This window comes from Gadus macrocephalus, chromosome 21 (assembly GCF_031168955.1).
Source record: "Gadus macrocephalus chromosome 21, ASM3116895v1".
Lineage (NCBI taxonomy): Eukaryota > Metazoa > Chordata > Actinopteri > Gadiformes > Gadidae > Gadus > Gadus macrocephalus.
The window spans coordinates 14,673,845-14,694,549 of NC_082402.1; the positions used below are offsets into that span (position 1 = coordinate 14,673,845).

The window sequence follows — 20,705 nt, forward strand, 5'->3', positions numbered from 1 at the left end:
TTAGCATTTGTATAAACTGGTAATGTCGAGCAATATTGACTTCTGAAACACACTTCGATTTTTAACTCAGAAGATTAGGCTACAGTCCGTGCACCAGCAACTAATTTATTGAACTCATATCGGAAATTCCCCAGATGTTTTTTTTTTTTTATCAAACAATAAGAAAATAATTGTATTAGACATCAAACATAGTATATATGTCACATGTGTTAATGAGCCTTTTACCAAAACAAAGAATTCTACCTGCCTTTGATATATATGTGACATCTCAGTCTGTGGTTGGTCTGCTTCACTCTCCAGTCCTTTTGCCTTTGTTTTGTGTCATACATTGCATTGAATTAATAGATCATAAGAATAGCTATAATTAGATAATTATTATGAATATATTTAAATAATTATTTATACATTATATATATATACATATAATTATTTTTAATGATCATTACAAAAATAAGTAACAAAAACCCAATTCAATACTCAAACACAATAAACATTGTTCAACCATCATACTTCTTACTAATCTTTCTTGATGTTATACCTAATGTAGACAGTGTTAATACCTAATTGCTAAACGTAAAACAAAAAGCATGACATCTGATTCGTGGAGATCTATACCCTTGAATCAAACCACAGCTCTATCAACCAATCAACTTCCAGCCCAACAGACAACCAATAGGGACGTGACGTCCCACCTCCCATGACACCTGAAGGTGAATGTTGACCTGGTGTCTGGAGGTAAACAAGAGGGGGGAAGAAAACTATTACTTCACAGGGATTAACCCACACATCACTGTGGATTAGAAGAGAGAGAGAGAGAGATTATACCTGTCCATCCGTCCCTTACAACCCAGGTGGGGGGTTTAATATCCAACACACGCACACACACACACACGCACGCACGCACGCACGCACGCACGCACGCACGCACGCACGCACTCACACGCACAGATTGTACCTACCCATCTGTCTTCACCGTCTACGCCGGGATTTAATGTCTGTTTGTCTGTGTGGACACCACCACACACACACGCACACACGCACACACACACACACACACACACACACACACACACACACACACACACACACACACACACACACACACACACACACACACACACACACACACACACACACACACACAAATACACAGACCGAGAAAGTCAGAGAGAGAGACAGACAGACAGAGAGAGATCCACTATATGGCTAAACAAACCAGGGTTTTTGTCATTATTTTGGCCATTTTCCTACTGGCTCCCTGCAAGAAATCTAAATCCAATATGAATCACAAGCAAGCAGGTTAGTTGGGGTTTACCTAATCTCTTGCTAATCTCTCATGAGCAAGGCTATTTGTAAGTACATTTATTTTTTTCTATACGATTAGTCATAGTGCTAGGCTGATTTAGAAGAGTCAGATAGATGTCTCAGAGTCATAGCTCAAAAACACCAACACACACACACACACACACACACACACACACACACACACACACACACACACACACACACACACACACACACACACACACCTATTTATAACTGAGAGCAGAAGGGAGGAGGCAGAGGAGGTCAGGGGTTACAGCGGCCGCAGGGTTGGAGGGGGGGTCGGGGGGTGAATCACCGCCTCGCAACACAAACACGTTGGTGGAGATAGAAACATTCACACCTCCACGCTGGAGAGAAACCACACAGAAACCAGAACAAACCGCAACATCCGCCCACACAACAGCACACAATCTACCTTGGTTTTCTCAATCGCTTTCTCTCCCCCCAAACATGCACACTTGCAAGCCCAAACATGCACACTTGCAAGCACAAACACACACACACACACACTTAATTTATAGAGGCTGACCTCTGTTTTCTCCCGCACATGTTAGCCAACCATGGACTCAAGCATTATTTTCTCTCACTCTCTCTCTCTCTAATCGCTGTCCCTCGCTCTCTCGCTCACCCCGCCCCTACCCTCCCTCTTTATCTGCCTCTTCATCGCTCTCTGACTGGCGCTCAGCTGATGGGAGCTTACCGTGGACAAATAGGCTTAGGGAGCATCACTATGGCAACGGCAAATCGTAAAACACAACATAAGCACTTCATCAAGGGGTTGTGATCCGAAGCTCCTTCTGAACACGGCGGCCCCAAACCACCCGCAACAAGTGACGCCCGAGCAGGAGCAGGAGCAGGAGCAGGAGGAGGAGGAGGAGGAGGAGGAGGACTCCTGGGAGGAGGGCGCACCTCAAACACTACCGGTCGACGGATGGACAACACGGCGGCAGTCCCAGTGAGATAGAGACAGAGAGAAAACAAGAGAGAGAGAGAGAGAGAGAAAGAGAGAGAGAGAGAGCGTGAGGGAAGCACAGATGGAAGGGATGCTGTAGTGTTGCAGCCGGCAGATTGTTTCACCACTAGCTCCTTAACAACTACAACAAAACAAAGGGGAGCCATCAGTGTTTTTTCTTCTGGGCTCAGGACACAAACTTCAGAACAGGTGAGGGAGAGTTTTCATCAGAACCCTGTTTGCGCAAATCTTCCTGGATGGATTGTTTGATTATGCATTTATGATGATCGATAATAAATATGTGATAACTATAATTATAATAATAGTTATAATGCAAATATTACCACAGATATATAGCCCCAAAAGTAGAAATTATAAGCTTGTTAGATGATGAGTATTCTGACATGGTGGAGATAAATGTGTCAGATTTGGGTAATGCTGAATTCTGATGAAGAAGCAATTCATTCGAAATGTTAAGATTAAGATTCAAGACAAATTTCTCAAAAAAAAAAATCAAATAGAAGAGAAAGTGTATTAAATCATCATGTTAACTAAATCTTTTTTTGGTCGATGAGTCTCACCAGAAGAGGCTTAAGAGAGGAGGGAGGGAGAGGAGATTGCTTTTGTAAAGGAAAAGGAACTGCAGGCAACAAGAGAGGATGGGGGGGAGGGGGTTTAGAGAGACTGCACCTGTGTAACAGAAGGGTAGGTGTGTAATCGTCCCTCCGAGAACAAACAAGTGTGCTTTACCTAACAGCCTTGGCAGCCTTCTTTCTCAGGGTCATTGCTTCAGGGATCTAGAGATTTGCATCTGATGGAAATCATACTTATCGCATCATATTATATAGTCCCACCCTTACGCTCACGGCTTACACAAGCTAAGGGCATCCAAATGGGTTCTTAACAAATAATTGCAATCATGAAAAGACGAGAAAGCCCCTTTGACTGATTTTTGGAACGAATTGAACCAATCCGAGGCTGATCCTCAAGAGGACTGGCACAGCATTCAGAGCAGCCATCCTGATGAAGTTATGTAATAAGGACCATTTCTATTCAACCACCACATGAATAGAACAAAGTGAATCCTATAACAACCTCTTCTATTGGCCGATGTAGGCTTCTATTGATCATATGAATAACACAAATAAACAAAAACATATATTAACGATTATGAATATGATTAAAGCTGCAAACAGCATTTTACGGGGCCCAAGCCTATCGCAGAACATTAAGACCCTGACAGACCATTAAGACTCCAACGCAGACAATTAACGCCTTTTTTCTTTGCATACGGTTGACAACGCTGGAATAGCCTCAGCTTGGATCTGGTTATGGGCGAACAAACGTTAAAAGGCTAAGGGGTTATGAGTCTTTAAAGTTTTCAATTGAAATATGGTCCTATTTGGATGAAATTTAGCCTGGTTAGCCTTGACCTATACTTCTTTAAGTACACCACTCACTCAAGTTAACCCTACCTTTTGGCACCTAACATTGATTGGGCTAATTTGGATGTCCAGCCGCCATATTGTTACAGGTTCTGGGTACATTCTTGGAACATTGGATCAACATGAGGAGAGACAAATGTCTAAAGGTTTTCATGACTGCAGGTGAAAGGGGTCAGGATATATGACCGTCCAAAGTCTGCATTTTCAGTTAATTGTTACAGTGCCCCCTATGGCCCAATCTGGATATAATTTGAAGAGGTTCATCTCCACCCATGTGCCTTCAACTTTGCCAAGTAGCAAGTAAAATTTGGGCGATTTTGAGCCTCCGGCGGCAGCCATGTTGTTCTGTCAGTCAACTTCATCTTACTTGGGCAGTTAGAACCTTTGTCCCCAACAGTCACTCAGTTGGTCACGCTCAAATCAAACATTCCGTCTATGAACTGTGGTCCTTTAAGTCATGCCCATTTAAATGCCACGGCCTAATTGAAAATGGGTGGATGTCATCTTGTTCAGAATTTTATCCTGAACCACTTGGGGTCATAGGTGTCCATCTTGATGTCGATGACCTTTTTTTTTAGAAGTTAATGGCTCCTTGGGGCTTTTTTTGTCCAGACTTCCCTTTATGTCAGATATTAGTCCATAGATGACATGTGCAAAAGGGTTCTGTAAAAGTCAAAAAACCTAGGATACTAAATCTATCCAGGCGAAAGTCCTAGATTCTTGGGCAGATTTGTTCACCATGATGATATGCATGTGTGGACAACGTTTCATGCCTGTAAATCAAAGGGGTCAAGAGATATGCTTGTTCAAAGTTTGCATATCTGGACTATTGGATAGCCTCACCTTTGGGCCAGTCGGTGTAGCTTTTCTTCTCCGGTAATCTTGAGTCAGCCTCTACAACTAGAACGTTTGATTCAAAAACGTGTGAGCGGTTTAGGAGCGGGATAATAAAAACAATAACGTTTACAACAGGTTGCCTTCTCACTTTGTTGGCCACCTAATAAAGAAAATATAACCGTCCACAACAATGTAGACAGATAAATAAAACAAGAATGCTCTTGGTAGCAAAAAAGGCTCTACTTTTTGTTTTTTGCTCATGCTTCCCTCGTGGGTTGGTGTTGTCCCCCAGCAGAGCGGGGTCATGGCCTCCTGGTTCAGCTGGAGCGACCCGTACCACCGGAGGCCGCGGCGGGAGCCCTCGGACGTTGTGGTGGACACGCTGATGCTGGAGTTCACCTGGCAGCTGAAGGAGGCCGAGCGGCTGCAGCGCGAGCGCGACAGCGAGTACCGGCGGCTGAAGACGGGCGTGGACTACAGCTGGCTGGCGTCCACGCGCCGCAACTCGTACAGCGTGAGCACCGGGGAGAGGCTAGGGCTGGAGGACCTCTGCTGCAAGGTGCCGCCCGGCGACTGCGGACTGGTCATACTCAAGTACGTACTGTTCATAGAGTAGGACATAGCCTGTACTATATATGTCCACTCAAACCCAGTTAATTTGCAGCATTAATTCTGTTGTCCTTGAGCACAATTAAGCCCCACTAGGCTTCACAGGGCCATAATTATGCATGGACATGCCTCACGCTCCAGTTCCTAATTTCCCAGTTTAGGTTATTGTACCACTATGTCGGCCCATTATGGCACTCCCTACCACCCCTGGCTCTTCCTGTCTTACTTTACGTCTCTTCCTTGATATTTAGTTTTTCCTTGCCCGTTGGGGTAGGTTGGTGCCGTATCACGTAGGCTGTGAAGCCCTTTGGGGCTGAAACTGTGATTAAGGGAAACACAAATAAAATTGACTTCACATATTCAGGTGGTTTTAGAAGACCTGAAGCCGCCACACAGAGTAGGCTACTAACCCCTAACCCTATATTATGCGCCAGCAAACTGACCACTCCTGACCCTTAACCCAAACCTTAATACAATTAAATAAACACAAACATTGATTTTCGCATGGGAAGACGAGTTTTGACAGCAATAACATAAAAACATCAGGTTAACAACCTGTTCCACCCATCAACATGTTGCTATCCCCCGTCCACTCCCTTTGCAGCAGACTCCCTGGGCACATCTGTTACAATATTCTCCAGGGAAGCCCATGCTGCTTAGTCGACATTTCAGTGTTATACTTTCACACCTTTGGTGGAAAGAGTGGTGTTTTATTAAAAAGAGTCACACCATTAGATTATAATTTTTCACACGATACATATTCCCAACACTTCCAGGCTCGCTCTATTCCGTGTTTCACTATCTAAGGGTTCAGAGAGATTTCCAGGATACCAGGCCCATTTATATGGGGCAGGTTGATACGATCATATTCATAATCAACCAAGATGGCTGCCACGTGTTTCAGTGCTCCGATTTGTTATATTTGTCTATCCAATTAGTCCCAGAGGCATGTTGCATGTCTTGATAACACTCCATTGAAACTCGAGAGGTTCCAGACTAAGACACCTTTACGAATTGGTCTGGGGACGTCAGGATACTTTAAAGGAGCAGTGATTCTTTCAAAAACTGACAATTATTTTTGATCATTTTATAATGTACATGTAGCACCTTTAAAACTAGAACCAATCCCCAGAACACTACATTGGTTTGCATTAGATTACTCCATCTATAGGTAAAGAAACACTCCATTGCATGCATAAGCTGATGGGGTGCTGTGGTTCCCCCCCCCCCCCCCCCCCCCGTCTCCTGCTGATCACGCGTTGGCGTGTCCCGAATGTCCTCGTCATATTAAAACGGATTGCCACAGAATAAGGGAAGCGTTTCGAGGCGGGGTTGGGGGGTTCGGTCCTCCTTGTGACTTGTATGCGTTGCATCTGCAACACAAACAGACGGAACAGCGTCCAATCGGCCTCCCTTGTCTCGGTCTCCAGGATCCGCGAGGCGCTGGGGGCCCACCAGCCCGACGCGCAGGAGGTGCTGGGGCTGTTCCGCGGCGTACTGCTGGAGGAGCTGGACCGCGCCCGGGAGGAGGAGGAGACGCGGCGCCTCACCCGCCAGTGGAACAACAAGCGCTCCATGAGCATGTCGCTGGTCAACTTCCGCTCCCGCATCAAGATCAACCCCTTCGGCAGCACCGTGGGCCTGACCTCCGGCCCCGCCGAGGCCGAGGCCGGCGGAGACCTCAAGACGGTGTCGGAGGACGTGGAGAAGGGCTCGGACACGGGGGACGGCCGGGTCCAGAGGGGATGGAGTCTGCCTGACTACTGAGACAGCGTCGCCTGGAACCTGGAACGCCCGAGCCGTCCCCCCCGTAGTGTCCATGTGAGGCCGTCACGTGTCGTGACGACGGGGCACCCCTAAGCCAGGGGGACCGGCTCACGTACTTTGTCTTGGCTCCCATCGTTGCAAGATACCGGGACAATGGAGCAGATATCCCGCAGTCCTTTTGAGCCACTATGAAGTCCAAACTATTGGAACATGCGTCTTTATAAAGCACAGTTGTAAGTCACACCTTTTATAGTGCGTTCCCAGAGGATTTGAAGGGTTTTCAAACTCGTCTGTTAATGCAAGCCTCGTCTTCACCTGTTGTCATGGTGACTACGATTGGAAATACTATTTTTGATATACATAGTTAACCTTAATATATAATATAATACAAACGTAATTTATACCCAACGCTTGTTTGCCACTATACAATGAAAAATTTGTGTAATTTTGAAATGTATGTGCAAGTAATGAATCCTCTGATGTTTTAACTGATTTGTAGTGAAATACAGCAAGCCATTAAAACGCTAATCTCCACTACCGTTTTTGTATGTGAGACACTAGGATACGTCCTCTTAAGTCCCCTAAAAGGTTTTCCAAACCACCATTCATCATACAAGGCCACGTAGAAATTCAGCGCTACAATGACACACTTTTTTCAGTTTGCAAATGAAGACAGAAAGGAGTGGGGTCTGAAATCATCCGACTGCACAGTATTATGGGGGTCATTCTGCAGTTTATTACCATGTCTCGTCTCTTAAACTTGGTAAGCCACATTTTTCAACACAATATCCAACAGACATATACCCATCTAAAATAAAACATGACAGTTGGTTTAACGTTGGAGGATGAGTTGGCTTTGTGATTGCTCAGCCTAAACCTACCTGAACGGAGGATACCATGTCCACTGTGGGAACACGTCTGTCTGTAACTGACACTCAACAACGGTATGAACCGTGACATACAATGCTGTGTGATCACTAAACGATGCAGACTTCTCAGCCTTGTGATGGAAGCTTAAGACAATTAGCTAAAAAATTGGAACAATTAACTTAATAAAACCGAAACCGCATATAAACCAAACATGTGCGTACAGAAGCAAATTTAAAGTAGGGGAATAGCAACCACAGGAGTAATCATGCGTTCAGACAGCACTCTTTTAGTCAGGGAGTAAAATGACGTCCCGTTTATTACCAATAGAAAACCTACCACGTCACCGGTAGTGAGAGCGGGCTCCAGTCAAACCGTGCATTAGGTAGCAGGTCCTCTGCTGGCACTGAGAAATACCTCCAGCCACAGTGACGGGCGGGGGCATGGTGCGCTGGGGCTGCCTGGGCGCAGCTTTGTCGGCTGCCGTGACAACACCTTTGTACTAATTGTCCGAGAGTCGTGGGCGAGCTCATTCTCCTGAGCTCGGTAGAGGGGGGGGGGGGTGAATGTTTACACGGTCACAGTGTCGAGTTGAGGAAATCAAGGAGCTCCGCCCGATTCTTCGCCTCCTGGTGGACAAACAAAACAAAGAGTATATAAGGAATTCGGGAAATGTTAACCAAAACACTTAGCCTGAAACAGGCTGTGGCTACAGTACTACAAGGGCTTGTCGTTGGTGTACCTGTTTGTCTTTCTTCGACTTCTTAACTTTCATCTTGATCTTCTTTCCCGAGATCATGCTGTACTTGCCATTCTTTCGCTCCTTCAAGAACTTGAAATTAAAAAGAGGGGATTTATTTATGGGGACTGGATGCACACGCTGTTTGCCGACTGATAATTAGTACATGAGCACAACTAAACGAGCGTGTACTTTAGAAATGGGATTCCACAGACGTACTTCATGAACAACAATCAGGCATACTACCATGGTGCACTTTATGGACTACTACAACTAAACTATTGCCAAAACGTAAATAGTTATCCTTGCTTTATTAATCCCACTGCATTACAAGCATCAGTGCATGAGGAGCAGAATACCCTGGAAATCTTGACAGGGCCAGAGTTGTCCTCTTTTTCTTTCTTCTCCTTTTTTTCCCGCTTACGTTTTCTCTCCTTCTTCCTTTTCTCCTGTCACAAAAAGCAAAGCAAAATCAATTAAACATTGACAGGGCCATCAATTTGTTTGATCAGTATCAACGGAGAAAATTTACCTTTTTTCTTTTGTCCTTTTTCGTTTTCTTTAACTGCTTTCTGGATTTACTTCGGGAATCTGAACAAAAAATGTATCACACAATAATTATTTAAATTAATGAAAAACACCTTTTTAAATACCAATTTTAAGCGTCAATACTTTGAAAAGATCACCTTACGTTTGTTTAAATAACAAATAATAATAATAACAAATGTCTCAAAACATTTTAATTAAACTTTTTAAGCTTGAGTGAAGTTTTCACATACTAAAAACCAATATACAGACCAAACATGAACGCACGCTGAACAGTGTTCTGGTGTGGACAGCTCTTAGGGGTGCACACTCACCGCTGCTGCTGCTGCTGGAGCTACTGCGGCTGCGGCTGGACGAGCCGGAGGAAGAAGAGGACGACGAAGACGACGACGACGACGATGACGAGCTGGAGGATGAAGAGGAGGACCGGCTGCGGCTTCGTTTCCGCTTCTTTTTCTCTGTGCCTGAACAGGGAAACAAATACAACTGAATAAATACATCTTCAGCTAAAATAAATAGCTTTTCTTCTCCCTACTTGTTGATGACCCGATTAGGCAGATCGTGCAATTACAGATTAGCTAGGGTTGGAAAAATAATTAGTAATCGACATTGTGAAGAACATTGAAAATGCAATCAACTACCAAACCCCTTACCAGCATATTCATCCAGAAAGATCATTGCTCTCTCTACATTACTTCTAAAGACAGTCACTTCCTTATTACACTCTGCTGCAAGTAAACATTACCTAAACATAATAAACATTTATTTGCAGCAATGTTAGCTATGTAGGCAATATTTTAATTCAAGTAATTGGGATTTATCGTACTAAAACCAATTATTGTTTCCATTTGGACATCTCTCCAGAGTCCTGAGAGCTACGTGGCTTACAGGATACACATCGAGCCACCCCATTATCCGCGTGCGAACACACAGACACCGGGGAACAGCTGCACTCACCTGTGCTTCTGGATCTCCTTCTTTCTTTCGTTCTTGAGCTCGACTCACTTCTTACTTTCGACTCCATCTTTGTTGACTGAATACACCGGGAAAAAATGTATCAAGTCCCTCGAAATATTATGTCAATGACCGAAGCTCTGTAGGGAGCCTGCGAGACTGACTGGGGAAGAGCATTCGTGATGCTAGTCGGCTAATGGTTGACTTGGGGAGGAGGGTGGCAGGTATCTTAACAGTATGCAAACCACGAATACGTAATATTGTGAGGTTATAACGCCGTACTTATAACCACGCAAAAGGCCATTCTTAAACTGTTAATTTTCTGTGTTTTTCTATCCTATGTCCTGGAATAACAGCTAAGCCCCTGTGCGAGCCTCAGCTAGCCAGCAAGCTACACGATTAAACCACATTTAAAATGAATGTATGGAAGTGGACGAGCGAACGTTTTGCAACTCACCATAGCTGCGAGTGAATGCCACTCAACCCTGTTAACATTCGTCTGTAAATAATATTACAAACGAAGTAATAGTATGAAATAATCCCAAATATCGAATACGCTAACTTGTCCCGTTGGGGGACATTTTATATCCCATAATGCAATATGGTGTGTTTCTCCCAGAAAGGAAGCATATAACCCTTACCTCTAGTTCCCCTAGTGGCTGCAACCTGCAACCTCTCCCATTTGTTTTGGTCGATCAGAGTGGTTCTCAAACGTTTTTTTTTTTTTACCACCCCCTTCACCGGCATAATTTTTTTATTTTATATATGCGTTATATTTGGTAATGAACATCAAAATGGTGCAAATGGGCCTGCTCACCATTTAGTGAGAAACATGGGCCTTGTTTCATACAACTGTTGGCTAATCTCTCCCCTAAAGAAGCACAATGCCATGGGAGGGTCAGAGCATGTAGAGGTGAATCCCATCCCAATATATTCTTCCTGAAACTGAAGACATATTGTTTTTTCTGGATGTCTTTTTCATGGATTGTCCTTTCTCCTTGTTTTCAGAAATACATTTCAACCACTTTTTCAATTTTCTTGATTTTATATTGTCTAGCTTTCAGAATTTAAACTGGCTCAGGGTGAAACAGTAAAGCATATTTTTTTTCTATCCCCCTGCAGTACTCCAAGGTACCCATAGGGGTACTAGTTCCCTCATTTGAGAACCACTGGTCCATGAGACCCGTTCAAATAATTCTAGGCATTAAGGATTAATATTTAGAGAAATAATTCAACATTCCAGCATTATGAGAAAAACAACCTCAATTCCCTGTGTCTCTTGTGGGCCGGTGTAGGCCTAGGGTTCTACCTCTCTCTCTTGCACAACAAAAATAGACTGCAAATTGAGGGGTACGTCTAATATTTAAACAGATGAATGGGAATTTCCATGCATCAGCACATAATACATATATTTTAAAATAATATAGATATTTCTTATCTCAAACAAACAAGCAAAAAAATGCTCACCAGTATTGTATAAAACCACATTTAATGTGACAATATTAGTGGCTCTACAAAATAAGCACACGCTTTGTGTAAAAAAAGGAAACAAAATGTATTGCTGTTTTGCTGCACATCATAGATGGTCTGATCAATGAACAACTAATCAATTCTATTCATAGTGGGTTTGAACCGGCCCTGCCTCTGGAAGGTTTGATGTTCCACTCTGACACGGCCCAACTCAACACTCGCGCAACAGCATCATGATCTCTCTTCTTTAATATGTTACCATGTCCATTTCACTGTAAAACCTATCACTGTACATAGGAAAATACAAACATATCAAAGTAATGGAGTACGGAAGAAAAGAACACTGAACAAACAGAAGTCAAAGAGGGCTTAAGCAATGGGGCAGGTTAGAGATGTCACGATAGACAAAGAGCCACATGAAGGTTTATTTATTGGGAAAAGTGTTATTGAGTTACTATCACTACCCTGCTCAGACCGGGTTGGGTTGAGTTTGGTCTCCAATCAGCAGGAGAGGGCTCCAGTGAAGCAGCCTGCCATCACAGGCCTAAGCTTGCCTTTCGATTTCACATACAAAAAATAGAAGACATGGCATCGGTTTTGCACATTTGTCAGTTTTGTGTCATAGCAAACAATGTATTAAAGAGTTAAGAAAACCATACTAATGGCATAAAACATGCTTTTACACTTTTGGATGATAATAGAAAAAAGTAAAAAAAAAGTCATACAAAAAGAATGGCGTCTGTTTCCAACAGTGGTTTGTACATGAGCGCTGATACTAAACCTCCTGATAAAAAAATACCCTGAAAGAGTTTATTCACACTTGAAATACCTGAATATATGTGAAATTAAGAAAATCACAACGTTTATGTCACTCTGCTGTTACTGATCATCTGACATTTCTTTTGTAATGGCTCTGGTGAATCTGCTCATTCGTTTGTTCACCACCGCGGTCCTCTTGGGGTCGGACCGGAGGCTGTAGAGCAGAGGTCTACACCTCAGCCTTGTTCTTGTAGTGCTCCGCTGTCAGGCTCTCCTCGTGCTCCTCCTCCTCCTCAGGTACCTGGTGCACAGGGGCGTTCATTAGGGGTTGCTTATACGCCAGTATGCTTGCTTGATCCTGATTGGTCAATAACGTTTCAAGCCTGTCACTTATTTCTCAATGATGGGACCCCTCGGCTTCTTAACGGTTCTCAATCAGTTTGATTAAAACCTCCGCCAAGTATGGACCAGATGGTTGATTGACAACGCAAAACATTTATACGCTTGTAGCACCGCAGAATAATATGTTGTATAAGCATATTAAAGGCTCTTTCCTTGTTTTTGGAAAATAACATCGACCTGCTCGGTGGTGGTTATCAAACTGGGCTTCCACTCAGCCTGACCCCCTGTGTCATCCCTTATGAACCAACAATGGGAACGCCTGGTGTGTTCTTTACTTACAAAGCTCTTGGGGTGTATTGATTTTGAATAGGACAAAATAATGAGGGATGGAAATTGTGGCTTAAAAAGGCAGTTTCTGCGATTTATATTGCCTAATACTGCATGAATCATGCTTTTTAAAGGAGTCACATATTTCCTTTCAGTATATTTACAGCCGGGGAGAAGCAATCATGTAGGCCTATTTGTTTGAGTGGTTTTCTGTCTGTGTTTTCATTCTTAGTTACCTCCCAGTAAATTGAGTCATCAAAGCAGTTTTGGTCAGGAGGTTGTGCCCAGAATGGTAGTTTCATGATGAACCCTGGGAATGGAAAATAAATTGCTTTTCACACCTTGACACACATTTATATTTATATTACATTAGATGCAATAATTCACACTCTACCAATAGCAAAGTCCTGACTTTCAATGATTGATTTTTATAAGGCTGTTTCTGTCGGGATATCTCTATCATGTTGTGTACACACCTGTTATGACGCCCCCGACCAAAGCAAATCCAAGTGATGAGGCCAGAGCAGCTGCTTGCATGGCAGCTTTACCGCTGAAAACAAACAAGAGACAAAATCAAACAAAATACAAACGAAAGATTTTGGAAATTCTAATCGTCCCTTTCAACCTGAAAATGTTACCTCTAGCAGCCTCTAGTGGCTCGAGTTGCAGCTACAGCTATAGTTATATCATTTTGAGACGGCTACCATGTCGGGGACTAAAATGAGTTATCGAGAAAAAATCCATTCATAAGATTGATTCATGGATGGGTGTGCTTTATTCACGATCTGGAAGGGTGGCTGGTACAGGATTACCAATCAGAACACATGGGTCTGTGAGCTTACTGCTTTTCAATGCAAGTCTGTTAAACACATGGAGAAGCAGCATGCGAGAAGCGTGGTGAGCGGGTTAGCCCTCAGAGGTGTGTGGACCTACTCCTTCTTCCCAAGGGCCACGGCCACGATGCCGGCCAGGCCGCCCAGGATCCCAGGCATGCCGTGCAGGTTGTGGACGCCACACGTGTCCTGGATTCCCAGTTTGGCGGCCAGAATGGGCTGCGACCAGGATAACAGCATTATCATTATTTGTATTTTGTATCAATCTATGAATCAACATTCATGGATTCATTAATTTTTTTTAACTTATCCGTTGAGGTTCACTCACAGACAAGTATTTGAAGCCCAGAGTGGAGATGATTCCCGCCACAAATCCAATCAACATGGCTCCGAAGGGTCCGATGTTCATGTCAGCGCAGGTTCCGACGGCAACGCCCCCAGCCAGGGTCGCGTTCTGAATGTGGACCTAAAGTGTAATGTGCAGTCATTAGAAGAAGAAAAAAACACATCAATGTGTCTACGTGACATTCCTCACATTGTGTTGCATTGGGTGGGTCGGACACTGTGATGGGCTAGGGTGTCTGACGTGAAAGGAAGCACACACACACACACACACACACACACACACACACACACACACACACACACACACACACACACACACACACACACACACACACACACACACACACACACACACACACACAAGCACGCACGCACATCCATGTCTGCATCCTATTTGTAATCATCTCTGATAGGGAAGCTGGCCCGTTGCTCATGAATGCCCTGGCTGTGTCCTAGCTCCTCATTGTAATCGCTTACTCTAGCCATGGCAGCATTACCAGACCCCTGGGCGTCTCCTCACCATGTCCAGCTTGCCCTTGTGCTCCACCAGGCAGGAGATGGCATAAGCAGAGACCACGCAGGCCGCCAGGGACAGGTAGGTGTTGATCACCGCCATCAGCTGCGTGTAGCCGGGTTCGGCGATGGCGGAGTTGAAGCTCGGCCAAAACATCCAGAGGAAGACGGTTCCTGGATTGAGAATGAACGTCATATGTCTATAGTCTCTATATTACTTTGACAGAATTTAGTTGTAACAGCTCGACAAAAGTGGCCTTGAGAACAGTGCGGTCCCTTACCGATCATGGCAAACAGATCAGAGTGGTAGACTGAGCCGTCGTTCTCGTGTCCGTTCTTGAGGCCAGGCCGGTACAGAACCCGAGCGACTGCAAGGCCAAAGTAGGCTCCGAAGGCGTGGATGATCATGGAGGCCCCTACGTCGTTCGCCTATGGGTCGGAGGAGTGTAGCAAGCAAGCCTCGTCAATGCTACAGCGATGGGTCAATGTCAGGTTCTGTGAATGCTGGGTTAGTGGGTCCTTCACCTTAAATACGTTAGCCACCAGGTGTTCATTGATGGCGAAGATCCCGATCTCCAGCACGGTCATGATGAGCAGCTGGACCAGGCTGGTCTTTCCCAGGACGGCTCCAAACGAGATCAGGACTGTGGCTGTGCTGAAGTCTGCGTTGATTATCCTGTCATTGAGGGTTCGGAGTAACACAGATGAGGCCGGAGGCAAATCCCAAAGAAAAGGGGACAGCAGTGGAAAGTATCAACGTCTACGATATTAATAACAATCTTCTGGGTAAATGTATTGTCATTTTTTTATCTGAGTTCTATCATACAAAGTTATCGCTTTGATTCTGTTGAAAAAGTGCTCTATAAATGGAATTAATTATCAGCCTCAGTAATTAGGCCTTTGCTGGCAAGGCCCTATCTAGGGCAATTCAGGGCCAAGCAGGTGTTCAAACAAGTAACTCTTTGAAAAGCCTTAACAACGCGCATGACGTTCCCCACTAGTTTTAGTAAGCTTATTTTTTCCACTCATTGCCCTCGATGGCGGCTTGAGACAGAAGGACACAGAACACCACACTACCACATCAGTGCTATGCAAGTTCCGCTCTGGATCCTGGTGTGGAGCATTTTGTATTTGTGAGCTGTGCTCGTCTTGACCTGTATATGACTTGTCGTGTGAGCTTTGTAAAGTGTAAATGAGGTTCATGTTATTTTGGTCAGCATCCTGTGAGTCGCCAACGTCTCAGTCACACGTCATCTTGAAGGTATAGGCTTTCACGTTGACTGCATGCTAACACCCCATGTTTGCAGGCTGACCAAATGTGATCTTTGAAAGACCACCTTCTGAGGAGTGGCTGTGTTGCGTGCAGTGGCCGTTCCAGACCATTTCAACTTAGGGGGCCAAGGCTAACCCTTTTTCTAATCAAAGGGCCATAAGACCATGTTAATGCTGGGGTCTGTCGTTCGTTTTAACATCAGTGGTTCATTGGCCTGCGCCAAAGAACATTAACTTTTCCACGACTGTCCACTTGAGGAAATTGACCTACTTGAAGATGTTGATCTTGATCTTGCCGTCCGTCAGGTGCCAGAAGCCCTGGGTCAGCAGGCCCCACTGCAGGCCAAAGGCGGCCAGCAGCAGGTTACCGCCCACGCTGCTGAAGCCGTACCTCTTCAGGAAGGTCATGAGGAAGCCAAAGCCGATGAAGATCATCACGTGGACATCCTGGAACACTGGAGACACGCGCCAGGTTAGAAGGCGTTGGCTCCACCATCACTTCCCTTCAAATGCTTTCATGCAATCATTGTGTCACCTACACGCAATGAAAGCATTACATGGCGACACCACAGAGATCACAGGCCCACCACCTCGATTTCCATGCACTAAAACCTTGATGTGATGCTGCGGAGGCCCGCAGAGTAGACCCCATAGTGGGTCAAAGGCTAGGCTCTTTGACTTTGTTGTTGGAATGCTTCGTTTATTGGACTGCCACGCAGTGAGAGTTCCCCAGGGAGTAGAAAGCGTTGTAAATATGGATGTGTCCCATGCAGGGCATGGCGGGTTCGGTATAACGTTGTGAATGAAACTCTGTGATTCCTGCTGATCTTGTCAGCTTTGTGGTCACACACAGACACAAACACGTGTCAACATTAACACTGCATGATCTCAATAAACCCTCGCCTTTTAAGGCTCCCAAAGCGAACGGAACTCGCAAACCCATTTGTCCCTGTTAGTTCCAGTTGTCACTACATCGGAGGAGGTTGCACTCAATCTCAAGGCACTGTTGTCACTGGAATGTGTTATTTGCGTGAGTCCCTGCTGTGGTAACACGCAGCTTGAGGCCAGCTCTTTGTTGTCTGTAGAGCAGCTGGATCATGTAGCTGCTGGAGTTCATGAAGACCAGGCCTGGCTCGTAGGGAAAAGAACGTGGTCCCATTTATTTTATTGAAAGAATGTAATTAAATATTGTGTAATAGACAATATTATTGTGTTGTATATCATTGTATGGTGGGGGGTGGGGGGGACATCTGGACCAAATCCCCCATCTGACAGGGAACAGAGAAGGAGGGGACCGGGGGAGTAACATTAAGCATGCAGTGTCGAGATAAGAGAGGGGCGGTTTGAAACTTCGGAAACGTTTTTGGAGACTGTGCCAATGGTTTTCTGCTAGAACAGTACAGTCCATCATCATTTGGAGACTGTGCCAATGGTTTTCTACTAGAACAGTACAGTCCATCATCATTTGTTTGCAATAAGGAAACACTGATACATACCTACAAAGCATGGTCCTAAATATAATAAAAGGCATGAATAGCAAAACAAACAATAAGATGATTCACGTCTCTATCGATTAACTAGAAAAATGCATGCAAAACCGACAAAAAATGTAGAACACACACACACACACACACACACACCACGACGTGTGTGTGTGTGTGTGTGTGTGTGTGTGTGTGTGTGTGTGTGTGTGTGTGTGTGTGTGTGTGTGTGTGTGTGTGTGTGTGTGTGTGTGTCTGTTCTAGTCATGTTATGTTTGTTCTAATGTGCACAAAAAATTGCATGGTAGATCTGCAATCTAATATTTAACACCCCAATGCCAGCTGGGAGATGGAAAGGCCTCATCCATGCAAAAAGCTTCTGTAATCAAGATTTGCATTTACAGTGCTTACTATTTACTTACACTATTGGCTAACTCTCAATTGCTGCTGTTGATGTGATGCTACATCATAAGTTAAAGCGACTTTTACTTTTAGAAATGATTTTAACTAACTATGATTTGTGAAAAACACTGTGTATATTCTCCTTGCTCTATGTTTGTTTTAACCAGAAAATACTCAAGACAGGTGTATGCATTATGTTACATGTCTTCAATAGGGCTTGCTTCAAACCGCACATCCAGATACTGTTTTGAGAGTGAGCAGTGGAGGATTTGGAATGCAGCCCGTTTCAGTTGGCATGGCACCCAGGTTATACCAGACGGTCTTCTTAAAAGATGGTTGTATGATAGAGATGTTACAAAGTTTGATGTCTATCCCAATCATAATCGTTATCGTATATTTACCGAAATATAAATATATCAGGGGCGCAGATTGGATTTTTGAACTGGGGGGGACAAAGCTGTCAGCAAATGATTTCAACTCAATAAGTTATTTCTGTGTAATCTTGGCTTTAACTAGCGCTCAAGTAGTTACTTTCGTAATAGCCTATGGGGCAATGGTTTGCACTAAAAAGCCATTGGAGAATTCTTATTTGAAATCTTGGATAAACAACAGTGAATATTTTTAAACAAAGGCCTACTTGATCAACACTAGCCATATATAATGAAACTTTTCTGAAATGCCAATCACCCACAGAAACTTGATGCCTTATGCAAAATATGTTTTATTTAAACATTTGTGTATACACTCAGAAGTGTAATCAACAACATATTTACATAAATGAACAAAAAGCCAAATAAATTGACTGTCTAAGCAGACTCACTGAAGGACCCAAAGACATCTCTCCTCCTTTCATTACCCTGCTGCTGGGCAATTGTTTTGTCCGTCCAGTCTGTCAAGCCTCTCTTGGTGAATATGGCACAAAGCAATGCCATTGAGTCTTTTTGCGTCATGGTTGATCGCAACCATGTCTTCAATCTGCGTAACCCACTAAAACTGCACTCGGCCTCAGCAGATGATGGGCACCACCATCAACAATCTCACTAGTGTCTCTACCTGATCAAACAGGCCACGGACATCAGGGGGCATTTCTTCCAAAGCATGCACAGCATCTGCAGTTGTCCCCCTCTATATAAATTATTTCTAAATGCATTTAATTGAAAAGAATAGGTATTTATTCGAAGCCTCTTCCACTTTTGAAATAATTCACAGATAAACATAAAAAACATTAAAAATAGTTCCCCGTTTGACCAATTAGCGATAACATGCCGCCACCTCCTGCAGCAACAGAAGTTCTTGGAGATCCGCGCGTCTTCGCATATGCGCGGTACAAGGTCTTTGAGTAGTGGCGCTGATCTTTACACATCTTAGCAAACTTGCTTGACATGTAAGTGTGATAATGGCTTCCCCTTCCTCCACCACGCCCCTGTAGTGTGAAGACTATTTTAAAGTGTTGACACGTGTTTTTTGTTTTGCTTAACCAAGTGTGTGGTTAAGCTAAACTGGGGGCCTGCAGCTGGCCCTCTCTGTGCTGTAGCTTGTTGAGCGCTGTCTGTGTGTGCGTGTGTGTGTGTGTGTGTGTGTGTGTGTGTGTGTGTGTGTGTGTGTGTGTGTGTGTGTGTGTGTGTGTGTGTGTGTGTGTGTGTGTGTGTGTGTGTGTGTGTGCGTGCGTGCGTGCGTGCGTGCGTGCGTGCGTGCGCGTGCGTGCGTGCGTGCGTGCGTGTGTGTGTGTGTCTGTTTGTGTGTTACTGTAGAAGTAACTAGTGGACAACAAGCGGATCCGCACGTCACAGCCCTTATCTTACCCTGCAGACTAGTCATGGTCTACCAGCCATGTTTTCAAACCACAAGTACATCGCACAATCTTGTTTTTAAGTCAAATTAATTTCAGTTTTTTTAAATGACTTCTTTAGACTACGAGCCAAATGAGCGTCCCATGGCACCTCTCAGTGTGTACCACGTTCACGTTCTGCACTGTCCATTGGAAAACAAACTCAAATAGTGCACACACCGTTAATGATTACCCTATCGCTGTCTCATGGCTCTCATGAGGACTGTGAGAGCCATGACAAACCCAGGCCAGCTGCGGGTTTTTTGGACAGCACCTTTTGAAACCCATGAAAATAACCAGCAATGATCCCATCCCCCTCCCGCCCCACGGTTAGAGAGACTCACTGGGGTAGAGGCTCATGGGGTCCTCCGGCGCGGCGTGGGGGGTGGAGTTGCCGGGCTCAGGGTGGTGGCCGTGGCCCTTGCCGTCGTCGTACTCCGCGAACAAGGCGAACAGGATGATGGTGACGACCTCCAGGCCCAGCGCCAGGACGGGGAACTTTATCCTCATGGTGGTGGCGTACGCAGGCATCCCGACGTCCCCCTGAGTGTTCACTGCTGTGCTGCTGTCTTGTGGTCTTCTCTCTCTCTCTCACTCCCTCTCTCTTGTCTCTCGCTCGCACGCACACTGACGCACAGGCGTCTTCCTCTGGCCTCCTTATCTACGTATCCCTGCCAGGGGTCTGGACTGGTGTGACACACGAGGCAGGGGTAGCTGTCTAGTTTTAAATTGGTGCAGGTTTCGCAGGGACCAATGACAGAGCTGCTGGAGCCGCTCTGTCCCCCCTCCCCCCTGCCCCCCACAGTTGAACACACACCCCCCTCCCCCTTGCCGCACGGATTGGACTGAGGACACAAGGGATGGGCATCCTCTCTCTGGAGTCTGCAATCAAAGCACTCTACAGGCAGTGGGGGTTTTAGTTTTGAACCACTACAATTGATGACTTATTTATTCCTTTATACACATATTTAACAGCTCATACAATAGTGCTTTTTTCATGAAAGCCTTCCCTTCCATTGAAGGGAGATCATCATTTAAGTGAGCGTGATTGGGCAGCCAGCATCGTTGATAAACCCATTGCATCATCCAAT

The 20,705-nt window shown here is 44.8% G+C and overlaps 3 protein-coding genes across 5 annotated transcripts; 1 reads left to right on the top strand and 2 right to left on the bottom strand.

Moving 5' to 3' along the window:
- Positions 1–1,590: 1,590 nt before the first annotated feature.
- Positions 1,591–7,470, top strand: rd3 (retinal degeneration 3, GUCY2D regulator). Of its 2 annotated transcripts, none has more exons than XM_060041645.1 (3): positions 1,591–2,488; positions 4,853–5,154; positions 6,600–7,470. In XM_060041645.1, the coding sequence occupies exons 2-3, from the start codon at positions 4,865–4,867 to the stop codon at positions 6,934–6,936; spliced, it is 627 nt and encodes a 208-aa protein (XP_059897628.1). In that variant the 5' UTR covers positions 1,591–2,488; positions 4,853–4,864; the 3' UTR covers positions 6,937–7,470. The 2 variants fall into 2 exon arrangements, with proteins under 2 accessions (XP_059897628.1, XP_059897629.1); XM_060041646.1 differs by having other exon boundaries at positions 1,592–2,488; positions 4,856–5,154.
- Positions 7,471–7,654: 184 nt separating this feature from the next.
- On the bottom strand, positions 7,655–10,660 carry si:ch211-22i13.2 (uncharacterized protein LOC553945 homolog). 2 transcript variants are annotated; one of them, XM_060041648.1, is made up of 7 exons: positions 10,500–10,660; positions 10,046–10,121; positions 9,403–9,552; positions 9,075–9,133; positions 8,902–8,991; positions 8,546–8,635; positions 7,655–8,432 (listed from the first exon to the last, which is right to left on the bottom strand). In XM_060041648.1, exons 1-7 carry the CDS (start codon positions 10,500–10,502, stop codon positions 8,382–8,384), a joined length of 519 nt encoding a protein of 172 aa, XP_059897631.1. In that variant the 5' UTR covers positions 10,503–10,660; the 3' UTR covers positions 7,655–8,381. The 2 variants fall into 2 exon arrangements, with proteins under 2 accessions (XP_059897631.1, XP_059897630.1); XM_060041647.1 differs by having other exon boundaries at positions 9,397–9,552.
- Positions 10,661–11,512: 852 nt separating this feature from the next.
- rhag (Rh associated glycoprotein) lies at positions 11,513–20,387 on the bottom strand. Its single transcript, XM_060041643.1, has 10 exons — positions 19,959–20,387; positions 16,175–16,358; positions 15,157–15,307; positions 14,913–15,060; positions 14,639–14,805; positions 14,102–14,239; positions 13,874–13,992; positions 13,417–13,490; positions 13,177–13,250; positions 11,513–12,572 (listed from the first exon to the last, which is right to left on the bottom strand). The coding sequence occupies exons 1-10, from the start codon at positions 20,143–20,145 to the stop codon at positions 12,501–12,503; spliced, it is 1,314 nt and encodes a 437-aa protein (XP_059897626.1). The 5' UTR covers positions 20,146–20,387; the 3' UTR covers positions 11,513–12,500.
- Positions 20,388–20,705: the final 318 nt, after the last annotated feature.

Excerpts from the sequence above, each read along its gene's own strand:
- si:ch211-22i13.2 (XM_060041647.1), bottom strand. Across the intron at positions 8,992-9,074 it reads AAAAGGACAAAAGAAAAAAG|GAGAAAAGGAAGAAGGAGAG; the intron begins GTAAATTTTCTC and ends TTTTTGTGACAG. Across the intron at positions 8,433-8,545 it reads AGTCGAAGAAAGACAAACAG|GAGGCGAAGAATCGGGCGGA; the intron begins GTACACCAACGA and ends TTTGTCCACCAG.
- rd3 (XM_060041645.1), top strand. The coding sequence starts at position 4,865 with ATGGCCTCCTGGTTCAGCTGGAGCGACCCGTACCACCGGAGGCCGCGG. Across the intron at positions 5,155-6,599 it reads TGCGGACTGGTCATACTCAA|GATCCGCGAGGCGCTGGGGG; the intron begins GTACGTACTGTT and ends CTCGGTCTCCAG.
- rhag (XM_060041643.1), bottom strand. The coding sequence starts at position 20,145 with ATGCCTGCGTACGCCACCACCATGAGGATAAAGTTCCCCGTCCTGGCG. Across the intron at positions 15,308-16,174 it reads ATCAAGATCAACATCTTCAA|GATAATCAACGCAGACTTCA; the intron begins GTAGGTCAATTT and ends CCTCAATGACAG. Across the intron at positions 15,061-15,156 it reads TGGTGGCTAACGTATTTAAG|GCGAACGACGTAGGGGCCTC; the intron begins GTGAAGGACCCA and ends TCCGACCCATAG.